Below are 15,987 nucleotides of genomic sequence, written 5' to 3' on the forward strand. Positions count from 1 at the left end.
ATGGAACAGAGCCTCCATTAGTATCATTAACACTGACTCTGTTTGACCAGAATGGAACAGAGCCTTCATTAGTATCATTAACACTGACTCTGTTTGACCAGAATGGAACAGAGCCTTCATTAGTATCATTAACACTGACTCTGTTTGACCAGAATGGAACAGAGCCTTCATTAGTATCATTAACACTGACTCTGTTTGACCAGAATGGAACAGAGCCGTCATTAGTATCAGCGATAACACCTGCGAAGGAAGTATAGGGATTGGGAAGTGGCCCAAGTTCTTTCCAAGTGTGCATAGAGTCCATTCCACTTACCAGGGCCCGTCTGGGCCAGGATGGGACCCAAGACTGCAGAATGACGACCCACTCCAGCGAGGTTCTGAGCGCGCATGCGGAACAAGTAGGAAGTGCCAGCAGTCAGTCCAGTCACCTGAATCACAAAGACAAAGAAGACGTTTACATAACATGCCATTTGAATTTCTATCTTTCTATCTGTGTTCTATATTACGTCATGCAATCTGATTGCTTGATAGACACGGTAAAAAATAACCATAATACCACAGCTATGAAGTCTAATGTCTATCAGACGTTTTATATACCTAAAAAAAATAATGTATATTGTATATTTTTTATCCTCCCCCCCAAAAAAAACAGATTTTAAAAAAATAGCACATTGCATATTGTGAGCTTGCAGATCATCTCGCAGTGTAGCTCTTGTAGCGTGTCGATCAACTCCTCCCTCACCTTACAATGTACAATTTATGCTTTTAGCAGACGCTCTTAATCCAGAGCGATTTACAGTAAGCAAAAACAACACATGGTAATTTATACAACAAATACATAAAGAAATAGTCATCAAGAATCATAGTAAAGCTATAAGAACCTAGCATCTGTCTAACAGTAGAAAATCATAAATCATAAAATGCTAAATCTAAATTACATAAATTAAGCCTTTGCATACGCCTATAAGGTCGTCAAGGCTAGTGCAAGTGCTACGGGTTAAGATGGAGTCTGAAGAGGTGAATTTTCAGACTACGGTGTCAGATTGGGAGTGAGACTGCCGTTCTGACTGCAATGGGAAGTTCATTCCATATAGTTTCCGGAGCCAGAAGGGAGAAGAGTTTCACACGTGCGGAGCATTAATGTCCCGGGCTGATTTACCTTCAGATATTTGACTTTCACAGCCTTCTCGTGGACAGCCTTCCATCCGTAGACCTCGCAGGCCGAGGCCTCCTTGAGGTCGAGGTAGTAGCCGTTGACGGGCGTGCGACCGTCGAACGCGGGCGGTTCCCACAGCATCACCAGAGACGTGTCGCGCACCTCCAGGGCATGGAGACCGACAGGAACGCCTGAGGAGTGAGGACACCATGAGGAAATAAAAGGAGACAGTGATGGAGACGGCACACAAAATGAAGTGGAAACTGAGCTACACTTCCTGAGCGTTTGTCAACTGTAACCAAGACATCAGAGACACATACTTCAGATTACAATCACCCACGGAGAGTACTAATCGTCCTGCACTATCTGCATCGAGTGATCTCGGTACACAGAAATGTGTATTTATTGGAGATTCTGACTTTTGTACAATTGTACATACATTTTGTTTTGATTGTACTGTTCCACTTTTAGCTTTGCCATGGCAAGGTAAACGTATGTTTTCTCATGCCAATAAAGCCCTTTGAATTGAATTGAATTGTGAAAAAAGAGAGAGAGAGAGAGAGAGAGAGAGAGAGAGAGAAAGAGAGAGGTGGTGTGCGTGCATGCGTGTGGGGGGGTGGGGGGGACAATTGGGGACAAAAGATAATACCAGACTGTTTATGTCTGATTTATACTGAGTTGTGAAAACAGCAGAGCGGATGCGAGTGGAATAACTCAGGCTTTACTGTGCCGGGCTAGCTTCTTCTGGCAGACAAAGCTTTACACTTAATCCCAAAGACGGCAGGATTTCTGGAATTACATTCAGGGAATATAATATTAAAAACAAATAGCTGCTGTATGTCTACCGTTCTACCAATGCTTCCAGGTGACTGTTTAGAACTAGCATTTATTTGCCTGTTCTTGTAAAGATGTTTTATTGGCAGACCTGCATCTCTAACCTAAATCTCAAGACGTTGTGTATTTAGCATAACAAGTAATATGATGTGTGATGTGCTGTCTGTCATATTACAGAACTGTACGTCCTTTCTTATTTTTTTCCTTTCTGTACATACTGTAAGATCCTGTTGTCCTTGTACTGTACAGTGTGATAAGTACAACTACAAATATATATGTGACCAAATTTGACTGAGGGACTGCCATTGGATTTTTTTTCCTTCATGTCATGCATAGCTTCAAATTGACATATTGGTTGTTCAGTTTGACCCACCAGTTTTGGAGATATGGCTTATAGAGTAATATTCTTGCAGAAAACAGGCTTGAAAGGTTCACTTCTGTGGTCTCTAACATTACACCTAGCTACTATGTTTAAGCATTTATTTCATATGTAGCCTACATGTCGATTTCAGCTCTGACACTTATTTCTGACATGCTCTAGTATGTGAAGAGTGTGCGTGTGCTATTAAACTCATTTTGAAAAATTTGCGCGATGGCAAGCTCTCAGTCAAATCTGGTCACATATATATATGCCTGCACCACCACAACCACAACAGTTTCCTGTACGTCTACTGAATCAGTATCTTTGGTGAATAAAGTCATATAGTGATACTAGTGCTGTTAGAACACTGTTTCCCAAACAGCGGGTCGGGTCGGGACCCATTTGTGGGACACAGACACATTTTTATGGGCCCTTAAAAAAGCAAAGATTTTCTGGAATTAAAAAGAAAAATCAATGATCTTTTCAGTAATTTCATGAAGAAGAAAAAAGAGAAATCGAAAGAAATTCCATGAATTAGAAAACAAATGTTTAAGAGGTATAGTGAAAATAGCCGATCTACGAGCTCACAACAACAGTTGTCAGCTTGTAGATCTGCTATTTTCACTAGTTTGGGTCACGGCGGGCGAACGTTTAGATCTGGAGCTAAAAAGGCCAAGGGAACCAGTTTGGTTGGCAGTACCTGGCACAGTGATGGTCCATTCCTTGCACTCCAGAGCGGCACTGTGCAGGGAGTGCACACTCACACCGGCCATGTTCATCGCACGAACCCGGAAATGGTAGAACAGGTTCTCCTTCAGGTTCTCAGCCTGGTTAGGGGGAGAAAACCCAACAGCATCCATTAATAACACATTTAGAAAAAAATAACTATTATTATTAGGGTTGTGCCGATCCAATGACGCGATCAGAAATCAAGAGATCGGAATTGGATCGGGAGCAAGAAAACGTGATCGGGACATCCCTAGTATCAATATAATTGATACTAGGGATCCATATCTTGCTATGCTAGCGAGTTTCTTGGAAAACTTCTAGTAGTCTAGTAGTGGCTACATCTGTGATTAAAACAATATGATTTTTTTAGAGAATATCTATTAGTTATAATGAAATTGAGTTGACGTGTTTTCTTTTTAAGGGTAACTGTTGTCTAATCGCAATAATACACACGAGGGTCGTGCTTTATCGCGTTCCGTAAGCAGGGCAGAGGTAAAGCAAACCCTCTCTTGTGTAATATTGCTTAACCCATTTTGGGGCGGGAACCCCTTTTGGTGTTAGCATTATGTTACGCTTTAGCTATTGAAAAGTAGCAGATCTACAAGCTGAACGACTGACAGAAACACAGCTTTTTCAGGAAACTGTCAGGATAGAAGACATTTTTTTAAATCTGATCTTAGTACTTTGAAGGATGTGGTAGTGAGGGCCTTCTCTTGTGTAATATTAACGTACTTTGAAGGAGGCGGTAGTGTAATATTGCTGTAACGTACTTTGAAGGAGGCGGTAGTGTAATATTGCTGTAACGTACTTTGAAGGAGGCGGTAGTGTAATATTGCTGTAACGTACTTTGAAGGAGGCGGTAGTGTAATATTGCTGTAACGTACTTTGAAGGAGGCGGTAGTGTAATATTGCTGTAACGTACTTTGAAGGAGGCGGTAGTGTAATATTGCTGTAACGTACTTTGAAGGAGGCGGTAGTGTAATATTGCTGTAACGTACTTTGAAGGAGGCGGTAGTGTAATATTGCTGTAACGTACTTTGAAGGAGTTGGTAGTGAGGGCCTTCTCGTGACACTGATGCCACTGTCCCTTCACCGGCCCCTTCACCGTCCTGTAGTCCACAAAGAAGCCTCTGATGTCGGCTCCTCCGTTGTCGGCGGGCGCATCCCAGCTCAGCTCCATGTAGTCCTTGGCAGCCGCTACCAGCTTGACGCCGGTGGGACAGCCAGGGCGGGCTGTGTCAAAGGTCAGAGGTCAGGAAGGTTACAGGTCAGCTCCAGAACAGTGTGACACTGTCTCACACTCGATACGTTTAGCATGGTGTTTCTAGGCTGTAGTGTGTAGGGCTTGTCTCACTTTCTGAAATGAACGATAAGGCCTTCACACGGGCAGCACTTTCGATATCAAGTGACACTGAACATCCTCTGTATCGCTTTTCTATCATCATGCCATCTGGACAAAGATACAGAACCTTGCCATGGAAAAAGGACAGTTTTTGTAAGAGTTTTGATCCCTCAGCCAAACTGCAAGCCGATAGGATGGTTCTGTATGCAGTGGGGACCTCATGATTTTGTATTGTCTTGGTGAATGTTGTTTTTGATGTGGGTGCTTGAACAGACTGTGAAGACGAATATCTTTCGGGACAATAAAGAGTATTATATGACTTCAAATCAATATCACGATTATCTCAAACCTTTGTCTCGATTACGATTAATGAATGATATGAATGATTGTACCATTGTACAATGAAGTATAATACAGGGTTAATTGGTTAATCACACTAATCGATGAATGTATTACAATTTGTTCATTTGGATTCCTTATCAGAACAAAATATAATAAGTAAAAACGTATCTCTTCTTTAAAATATGGGTTTTGATATATTTTTTGATTAATTGCTCCGGGGTTACTGTACTAGGAACTGTAGGCAGTGGACAGTGGGCAAGACCAACCCTTTAGAACGCAGATTATGTATACATTTGATTATATAGCTTGTTAATAGATTCAAAACAGAACATAAAGTCTGCATGGTCCTGGTGTAGACTAGACAGAGGAACAAGTCTGCATGGTCCTGGTGTAGACTAGACTAGTAGAATAGCTAAAGTGGTATTAACCGTGGCTGAGGATGTAAAAGTCATTACTGGAAGTATTCATTTTCAATTAAAGCATCGTGTTCATCCTAATATCAGGCTTCACAGTTCCCTGGTCTGTGATTTGATTCAGTTTGATGTAATCTTGTTTGGACGTGGATGAGTAAGCATTGGGGATGAGTCACCACTTAGCCCTGCCGTGTGCAGAATCTTAATGGTTCACAGACACACTGTTCCACTAGCCTGGTGAAACCACTCCCCCTGCTGGACAACATTTCATTCTGGCAGAATGAAAATCTGGCGAGGGAGATTTCAAAACGTATTTATTTAAAGACCTTATAAGCGTCGTACAAAGCCAACTCTTGTCGTGACAATCATGACAACAAAAACTAAAAATGTTGGACCAAACAAATTATTACAAAGAAGAAAAACAACCTGCTGTTTTCTTCTTCTTTCTAATTATTTGTTCAGACCGAAAAAGTTTGTTGTCATGATTTGTCACGACAAGAGTTGTCTTTAAATGAGGAAAATGAACGGGGATTTATTGTCCGGGTCTCTCGAGGGGGCGGGACTGCAACGCTCTATAGAAGGCAAGGAATAGGATCTAGAAACCAATTAAAATAATAATACAATCAGCCTGAATATACCTGCAAATGATATTAATACACGTAGTGACAATGCTTGTGGATGAAAGGTGGCAGAACAGGTTTTGAGAAGGGGCATGAGAGGAGTAGTATACACCAATATGGAGGAAGTCAGTTCTCAGTATATGCAACAGAGCAAACCTGCTGATGTACTGGGCCGCTCCACAGGTCTGTCTGAACATGTGTTATTGTGTTATATCAGAGGTGGGCAACTTTGACGATAGAGAGGGCCACAGTATTTCCACACTCACTCCAGTGGGGCCACATTGCATATTAATGTCGTAGCATTGCTATATTTTAATTAAAATCCTGAATATTTTTAAATTGGAATCCTGAATTAAATACAAATACATTGCACATGAAAAAAGAGAAGACAATAACATTGTAATACTAGTAATTATACTGAAATCAATAATATATCAACGCTCCGGTTCGGTCTCTATCTTTTGATAGACACACACAGAGTCACACTGAAAACTGGAGCCTTTTCCCTGAGTGACGGACACAGATAGACTACTGTATGTCTGGCTGACGCAACACACCGGCTTCACGGATTGGCCAGAGGCGTCACATGACGTTTGTACCACTGTAGAGATATAAGAGATAGCGTGTGGTTGACAGAATTGCATTCTGGGACAGAGACGGAGAGACAGAACTGCATTGTGGGGCAGAGACGCAAGAACATTGTGACGTTAGAATGATCCGCTGGACCGTCCATCTGAAAGGAGGAGCAGAGAGATGTGGCCATGCAGCTGTGGTGCTGCAGGACAAGCTGTACTGCTTTGGAGGAGGCAGTGATCACATTGATGTTCACGTCTTCAACACAGTGTCTTTATGCTGGAGGAAGTTGACCCCAGGAAGAGGAGGAGGACGCCACCTGAAGGTTCCATCCAGGCGCTCACAGCACACAGCTGTGTTGGTTGAATATATAGTCTACATCTGGGGTGGGATGCCTTTCTGCAATGTGCTTTATACATTTGATGTTGACGCCCACAGATGGTTCAAACCCAGGGTTTCTGGGACTGTTCCAGACGAGAGGTACAACCACTCAGCCTGTGTGTTGGAGAAGGTCATGTTTATCCATGGAGGAAACACCAAGCTGACTGGATGGACTAATGACACCGGCAAGTTGGACACCGGCACAATGGTCTGGTCAGTAATTAACACCAGAGGAACTCCACCTCCTTATTCATATGGTCACTCTGCCACCATCATCGGGACAAAGATGTTTGTATTTGGGGGCATTGGGGACATCATTATCAGAGTGTTTGACACAGAGACCAACCTCTGGCTGAGCACACCATCTCCACAGCCTCATCCAGTAGGAAGCAGCGGTCATTCAAGATTTACCTACAATGGAGAGCTGTACATATTTGGTGGCTGGAGAAATAATGATGTGTGGAAATTCAGTCCAGAGACCTTCTCCTGGAAGAAGGTTGAGCTCAAGTGGACGTATAGGAGGATGTGCTGTTGCATTGTGGGAGATCGTGTCATCCTCTTTGGAGCAGATGACCTGTATGTCTTAGACTTCAGTCCTAGCCTCAAGACATTATGTAAGCTGGCAGTTATTCAGTACGGTCTGGAGCAGTCGGAGCTCACACACGACATCAGGTGGGAACTGGCAGCCATGACTAGCAACAATAACAACCCACCGACCCGCCCCGCCCGAATAATAAAAATCACACCCGTGTGAAGTGAGGGGCGCTAATATATTAAAGTCTAACTCAGTCATGTTGATTGGGTGATGTAAAACAAACGGTGCCAACACAAACATTAAACGCCATTAACAATAAAGAGACAATATGACGTAAACGACACATTATGGCGTAAATTTTCCCTTCGTTGTCAATGCGTTTACTAAACAAACTTTGAACGAAAGACAAACATTAAACCTGTGTATAGGAAGGGCCCCTCAAAAATCTGACAAATTCATAAAACGGCAAAAACAAATTACACTTGTGTGAAGTGAGCGGTGCCTTTAACTTGTTTGTCTGGGGCACCCGTCACAACTGCCCCTCCCTACCTACCCTACCCTACCCTACAAAAAAAACCACCCACACCCTCAGATCTGAAAATATATTCCTACTGGAGGTTCCAAATACCAACCATGTACACCATGGGGGACCGACCAGGCCTTCCTTCTGCTGGGCAGCAGCGCGCCTGTGGAACAGCCGTCCTTATATGGACCTGACAGTACCGCAGACCATGGAGTCTTTTAAAACGGGCTTAAAAACCTTTTTATTTTTCTGTTGTGTCAAACTGTTGTTTGACACACACAGGTGTGGTTTTCTTTTTTTTTTGAGGGGCACCGGCCCCTCCTATATGCCATGCAGCTTTGTGTGTCTGTGTGTATCACAGTGATGATTTGATTGGTTGAGAACGGAATGTCACATCACATTCATTCCGCTCTTAAAATTGTTTGCGAGCCATAAACGTCAAGACATCTAATTGCCAATTAAGTACCGGATGCCACGGACAACAAGACGTCTTCCCTTGGGAATTCATTTTTTCATCCATATTTTGTAAATTCCTCTAATCTGGTGTACAGGTGATGACATCATGCACATTACATGCATAATAGAATTACAAATTATTTCTTTCTTTATAATGAGAGAATTGGCACTCAGAGCCTAAACTGGTGACCACCAGGTGGCGCTGAAGGAGTTAACCACTAACTAACTAACTTTCTTTTGTTGTTGAAACATTCTATAGAATCTGTATGAATTTGAAGCAGCTAGGAATTGGTAGAGAGGTGCGTGGCTATAGGAGGGAGTATATGGCCTTAAATGGTACTAAAGACACAGTGAACAGCAGGTAAAAATAATAAATAAATACAAAAGTCACTGGTTTAGGACGAGACTCACCGATGGCAGCCAACACGACCACAGCATCAGAAGCAGGGCAGCTCTGGCTGTATCCCGCAGCGTTGACGGCCTTCACCTTGAACACGTAGTTCACCCCGTTGGTCAGGCCATGGCACACGAACCTGGACACAGGACACACAAAACAAGCTTTGTGAAGTGTATATCTGTATGTCTTTAAATGGTCTGATGAATCGAAAATGGAGGAGCCTGATGTAAACAAGTCTTAGTGCTTTTTTTCTGGTGTCATCCTCTTGTATTGACCTGTACTTTCTTTGAACTGTACCCATTCTACAAACTGTTAATACAATGTTCAAATCAATCAATCCATGACAAGAGCTTCTGCACTTTTAGAGTCAGCGTGTGATTGTTCTTTTTTGCCACCAGAGGGCAGACTATCTCACAGCATTCCATCCACATCATCATGAAATACAATTAAATAATTTAGCATTTTCTGTTGTATGTACAATACCCACAACCACAAGGAACAAAGAAAGTCTTATTATTTTATAAAAGTATAGTATAATAATACATAATACATTTGGATGCATCCTGCTACACACAACACTTGTCAGTTCTTCATTCAAGTTTGAGCAAATAAAGTATGTGATTATTATGCGATTAGTCGCGTGATTAACTTACACAAATCGTCATCGTTGGACAGCACTAAATTATATGATATAATATTAAAGTTACCTGGTCTTTGTGATGGGGTTCTTGTATGATATGATCTAATATCAAAGTTACCTGGTCTTTGTGACAGGGTTGTTGTTGCAGGGCACCCACACGTCCGTTCCCACCACGCTGCATTTGATGTAATATCCCGCCAGGTGCTTGACGTCCTTAGAGGCTCCCCAGGAGACCACCACGGACGTGCCTGTGTTCCTCGACACCACGATGCTGCCTGGGGCGGACGGCAGGTCTGAGGAAGAAGGAAAGAGAAGGAATCTATTATGTTGTTTTGGGTCCTTGAAGTTAGTTTGAAGAACAGTTTATCTAGACTAGAGGGAGAGATGTGAGACACTAATGACACTGACTGGACACCGCAGAGATGGAGAGAGAGAGAGAGAGAGAGAGAGAGAGAGAGAGAGAGAGAGAGAGAGAGAGAGACAGACAGACAGACAGACAGACAGACAGACAGACAGACAGACAGACAGACAGACAGACAGACAGACAGACAGACAGACAGACAGACAGACAGACAGACAGACAGACAGACAGACAGACAGACAGACAGACAGACAGACAGACAGACAGACAGACAGACAGACAGACAGACAGACAGACAGACAGACAGACAGACAGACAGACAGACAGACAGACAGACAGACAGACAGACAGACAGACAGACAGACAGACAGACAGACAGACAGACAGACAGACAGACAGACAGACAGACAGACAGACAGACAGACAGACAGACAGACAGACAGACAGACAGACAGACAGACAGACAGACAGACAGACAGACAGACAGACAGACAGACAGACAGACAGACAGACAGACAGACAGACAGACAGACAGACAGACAGACAGACAGACAGACAGACAGACAGACAGACAGACAGACAGACAGACAGACAGACAGACAGACAGACAGACAGACAGACAGACAGACAGACAGACAGACAGACAGACAGACAGACAGACAGACAGACAGACAGACAGACAGACAGACAGACAGACAGACAGACAGACAGACAGACAGACAGACAGACAGACAGACAGACAGACAGACAGACAGACAGACAGACAGACAGACACTCACCCAGTTTGTCAGCGACGGTGGTGTCTCCGGTGGGCGCCGAGGGCTCCCCCACGCCCGCCGAGTTGCAGCAGCGCACGCGGAAGTTGTAGACGTGGCCCTCCACCAGGTCGAACAGGGCGAAGCGCGGCGACTTGACCGGCATGCCCGTGTTCACCCTCTGCCACACGTCACTCGCCGCCACGCTCTACGGGGGGAACAGAGCAGGGTTGTTTCTGTCGACTTAAAACGAAGAGAAAAAAATGTTCGTCGACTACCTAAACTAAATGGAAACTAAATGAAAACTAAGCTATGATGACTAAAACTAAGACTAAATATACTGACAATTTCGTCAACAAATAAAAACTAGACTAAAATGTTAGGAAGGGACTAGTGGACAAGAGATCCAGTATGAGTCATTTTACACTTGGTTGCTGAAAATAGCAGATCTACAAGCTCACGACGCGTCGCGACATTTAGTCGACTGAAACTAGACTAACACTAGAACATGTGCTGACTAAAATGTGACTAAAACGAAGTGAAAACTATTCAAGAGACTGTGACTAAAACTAAAAAACATTCAATTTTTACCACGGACATACAAAATGAGCGAACAATAAATATTATCAGAAACACATACATAGATCAGCACTGAATGACCACAACAGGTCTGTGTTCAAATGGAACCAAAATGGACTCTTACGGGTCAATTTGGTTCCATTTGAACACTCTCAGAGTTAAGGGGGTCTTTGCAAATAAAACATTTGAGTATTAGTGGACCATAGTGTCGCAGTAACCACTACAGATGTAATCATCATATTGTATTACCATGCAAATGTATTAACATTGTATGTATCCATGTGTAATGTATCCAAAACTGTGGAATGCACTTCCCATTGCAGTCAGAACTGCAGCATCACTCCCAATCTTCCGCCGTAGTTTGAAAACCCACCTTTTCAGACTCCATCATGGCCCATAGCACTTACCCCACCCCCTTAGATAGCAATTCTGTAGACTTAGATAGCATTTGATACAGACTTATAGCATGTTATGTAAACAGCATAAGTGCATTGTATGTAGTCATAGCACGTGATAGTACATAATGTATATCATAGTAGTATAGATGTATAGCTTATTTCATTATAGATATTCCACTGTTACTTTCTTAGCTTACCCATGTTTCATGATAAATGTTTTTATGTGATGTATTCCCCATGCTTTTTGTTCTTGCTTAATGTAAGTCGCTCTGGATTAAGAGCGTCTGCTAAATGCCTAAATTGTAAATTGTAAATTGTAACATTATTCATTGAGTCGGAGTACTGTACAAATAATAACCTAATGTAATTGTAACGTTTTGGGAAATAAATGGCTAATAAACTAGGCAGAAATCACAAGAAGTAAACCCAAGGACATAGAGGGCTGTATTTTCACTATTTTGCGTGTCTTAAGTACCAGGTCTTATTCCCTAACTTGAGTAAACTAAAGACCTGGAGGCGTGATCAATGCTCTTTGGCCACTCAGAATAGCCAAATGGCATTGACCACGCCTCCAGGTCTTTAGTTTACTCAAGTTAGGGAATAAGACCTTTGTACTTAAGACACGCAAAATACAGCCCTCAGTCTGACGACATTCTCACCTTCTCAATGTAATACATGACCCCTTCGTGACCTCTCTGGACGGGAGGCTTCCAGCCAAGCACCACGTAGCTCTTAGTGGCCTCAGTGACCACCACGTCAGACGGTTCTCCTGGCACCTCGCCAACTGGGGGGGGGGGGGGGCACATGTATTAAAATGTAAATGTAACATTCTTATTTAATTATTCTCTGACTCGTCTATTTGTGGAAAAGGAGGGGCTGAGTAAACGTTGTAATTTTGTGAAAAATTGAAAAATTGAGGAATCATTTACAACTTTGAAAAGAATATGAGACATTCCTGAATATAAGTTAATACTGTAACTGGACTTATAGCCTATATATCACTGGAGAATGACTGTTCCTGAACCACTACTTGGATATGTGCATGCTGAAATGTGCAAATGTTGAAGCAATGACACCTTTTTCAAAAAAGGAAAAGACAAGAAAAAAACACAACATCATTGGAGGAGTTCACATCAGGCACACACAGACATCATAGACCCCCATAAGAGAAGATTTTTACGGCTCTAGCAGTGATTCTCAACCCGTTAAATTTCAAAGACACCCCAGTTTGACATGCATTAGGCTACGGACCCCCCATTTAATGGCATTTCTATCTCGGAGACCCCCAATTTATATTGTAAAATCACTGTTAATTTAACTCTGAGAGTGGACCCTGGTTCCATTTGTACGCTCCCAGAGTTACAGACCCATGAGGGTCCATTTGGTTCCAAACTATCATTTAGCTGGAGATCCCCTGGAACTTCCTCGAGGACCCCTGGGGGTCCCCGGACCCCACTTTGGGGCCCCCTGGTCTGCAGGGCATCCATGCATGGCCCCCATCAAGCTCCAATAAAAGCCTGTCAGCCGGTAGGTGAAATGCCACCGGAAGAATTGCCACACGTCGAACCACCAAAGTGCAAAATGTCAAGAGGGGATCGTGACTCATGTTCAATCTATTTGGGCTGATTATATTTGTGTGAAAGGCGGCTTCCATACCGATGGGATCCTCCTCTGTGAATTTGATCATGCCGGTCCAAGGAGCAGAGGGGCCGGCTGTGGGAAAAAAAAAAGTATGTTTACTTACAAGTACTTAAGTTTGAGGTTTTTGCACTTTTTACTTCCAATTTCCAATACTTCTCACTGTCTTCTACTCCACTACATCTCGGATCCAAATACTGTACTTTTACGCCACTACATTTATTTTTTTAAACTTTAGTTGCTTTGAAAATTTGGATTATTGTTACAAAACATACATTAACCACATCAGCTCTCTACAATACCATTTTGACCATTTGAAAATACGATTTTTCTACATTTGAAAACGTGAACTTCTGCATAATGAATACTTTTACTTTTGGTACTAAGTACATTTTGATGCCAATTCTTTTGGACTGCGTTAAGTTCGAATACTCAAACTTAACGTAACTTCGAGTACATCTATATTGCAGTACTCGGTACTTCTAAGTGAGTAACGAATGTGGAGTATATCATCCACCACACTGGCTTTGCGGCTCAGTGAACCCTGGAGATGGCGTTGCTGTGTCTCGCTCTCTCTCACCCCTTTGGCGGGCTCTGTCGGAGGGGTCCATGGCCACCACGGGGTCAGAGACGCGGGAGGGCCGGCTGACCCCGGCGCCGTTCAGGGCGCGCACCCTGAAGATGTACGTGCGGCCCTCCACCAGCCCCGTGACGGGGAAACGGGCGTACTTGATGGGGGTGTCGTTGCACTGGGCCCAGTGGTGGGTGCCCACCTCACACCTGGTCAACACAATAATCACATGAGAGTACATTTATAGTTTCCTGGTCGTAATAGAAAACATTATACGTAATGTAGCCCTTCTTTTGCTGTGATTTTCTGGTGATTTACATGTTCCAAACTCTAGTGAATGTTTAAACTCTAGTCCTGGCAGCTCCAGGGCTTGTACTGTATAGACTAGGGTATGCGTGTGACATCATCATCATACCAGGAAGTTATGTGGAAATGCCTACGGAGTGGCAAAAAACTACTTTCTGGCCTCGACAGCCCAGACATCCAAACAGAAAAGTCCTATTTGATTAACTTCACTTTTTTTTAATATATATATATTTTTTATCCCACGATTTTGTAACCCATTTTTCACCCCTGTGTCAATCATCTAATGTGATCCTGGGCTCTGCACACCCTCCACCAACCTAGTCCCCATATATGGGGGACAAGGGGAGAGCAACCTAGTCCCCATATATGGGGGACAAGGGGAGACCAACCTAGTCCCCATATATGGGGGACAAGGGGAGAGCAACCTAGTCCCCATATATGGGGGACAAGGGGAGAGCAACGGACTTGAACTCATGCTTCCTTCATGCCTGAGTGTCCAAGTTGCTCCTTTACACCTGACAGGGGGGAGTTTCTCTGGTTGGACGTAGCGCGTGGAAGGAACACGTTATTCCAACCAGTTCCTTTCCCCTCCATCAGGCGCCACGGCTGGCCAGGGGGAGGCAGTTTTGATTAACTTCACTTTGTCACTCACTTTGCCACTCGATTTGCCACTTGAGTAATTTACTATACTTTTTAACATCCTGAAGGTACTACACCCTTTACCACATTGTCTATACTATATTACTATATACTATACATACTATTGGTCTTATTTTCATTGCCTCCACAGAAAATAATATTAATATAATAAATAATATTTATTAAAGATAAATATGGCCAGTACAGAATTCATTCCATATGTTGATCTGACCCCCCCCCCATGCCAAAGCACTAGCGCTCGCCCAGCAGTCTGCCGTCACCCATGGAGGCATATCAAACTGGGGGTCATGACAAAAGGTTATTGAGAATGACTGAAATAGAACAATGGAAGAAGGGCTGACGGACGGACGGACCTGTCGATGAAGTATCCCAGGATGGCACTGCTGCCCTCCACCGCCGGCTGCTTCCACGTCACCACCACGTAGTCCTTGTTGGCGTCGTGACAGAGCACGCTCAGAGGGGCCACGGGAACCCCCTCCACCTCCACCTCAGCGTCTGAAACAATGCAGAGTTTTAACTAAGATGAGAGAACATATTACTCCAGTTTTGGCTTCACTGCACTGGCTTCCGGTTGTTTTTAGGATTGATTTAAAAATGATTTTAGTTGTCTATAAAGCTCTCAATGGTCTCGCACCTTCCTACCTACATGACCGCCTGCCTAAATATGTCCCAAACCGCCCCCTAAGGTCTTCCACTGCTGGCCTGCTCGCTTTGCCTAAAAACATGGGGAAGCAGCTTTTTGCTTCTACGGGCAGACGGCATGGAACAAGCTCCCACTGTACCTTCGACAGGCAGCCTCTGTAGACATTTTTAAAGCACAGCTCAAGACCCACTTCTACACCATTGCTTTTAATTGATCTTTTATTTTTTGTTATTCATGTCCTCACTGTATTGCATTACTGCTTGTTTTTTAATGTTTATGCCTTGCTTTTCTTTTTTTCTCCATTGCTCTGTAAAGCACTTTGAGCTGCATTTCATGTCATGAAAGGTGCTATACAAATAAAGTTTTATTATTATTATTATTATTATTAATTGGCATGAGACAATCAAAACTAAATATGTACAATTGAAAGTCAGAATCTCCTATAAATCAATGTCTATGTCCCAAGATTATTCGATGCTGCAGGTACACACAATGACTCGTGTTTAGGGTGGTTGTGTTCCATTTGATATCCTTCTCCTATCACAGCAGTTTCACGAACCTTGCTGCTGTGTTTGCATATTGTTGTACTTCGCCCAGCAGATATGTAAATGAGAGTTTTTTGTCATTTAATAGTCATGTTTTTAAACTCTCCATGGGTGATTGTATAATCTGTGGGAAGTAAGCTATGTATGTCCCTGATGTCTTGGTACAGTGGACAGACGGACGGTTAGGAAGTGTAGCTCAGTTTCCACTTCATTTTCACACACGCACGCA

General features: G+C 43.1%; 1 protein-coding gene across 3 annotated transcripts in view; it reads right to left on the minus strand.

The window, feature by feature from the left end:
* Window positions 1-15,987, minus strand: part of myom1a (myomesin 1a (skelemin)) — a 45,266-nt gene that overhangs the window by 12,680 nt on the left and 16,599 nt on the right. For all 3 annotated transcript variants that reach the window (XM_080777440.1, XM_080777438.1, XM_080777439.1), the window contains 11 exons: window positions 14,924-15,065; window positions 13,614-13,813; window positions 13,052-13,108; window positions 12,055-12,179; window positions 10,443-10,626; window positions 9,421-9,595; window positions 8,677-8,798; window positions 4,117-4,313; window positions 3,052-3,178; window positions 1,160-1,347; window positions 314-428 (listed from right to left, as the gene is read on the minus strand). In XM_080777440.1, the coding sequence (XP_080633566.1) occupies window positions 314-428; window positions 1,160-1,347; window positions 3,052-3,178; window positions 4,117-4,313; window positions 8,677-8,798; window positions 9,421-9,595; window positions 10,443-10,626; window positions 12,055-12,179; window positions 13,052-13,108; window positions 13,614-13,813; window positions 14,924-15,065 (1,632 nt within the window). The remainder of the gene's footprint in view (window positions 1-313; window positions 429-1,159; window positions 1,348-3,051; window positions 3,179-4,116; window positions 4,314-8,676; window positions 8,799-9,420; window positions 9,596-10,442; window positions 10,627-12,054; window positions 12,180-13,051; window positions 13,109-13,613; window positions 13,814-14,923; window positions 15,066-15,987) is intronic.

This window comes from Protomyctophum bolini (genome assembly GCF_963924005.1).
Source record: "Protomyctophum bolini genome assembly, chromosome: 12".
NCBI lineage: Eukaryota > Metazoa > Chordata > Actinopteri > Myctophiformes > Myctophidae > Protomyctophum > Protomyctophum bolini.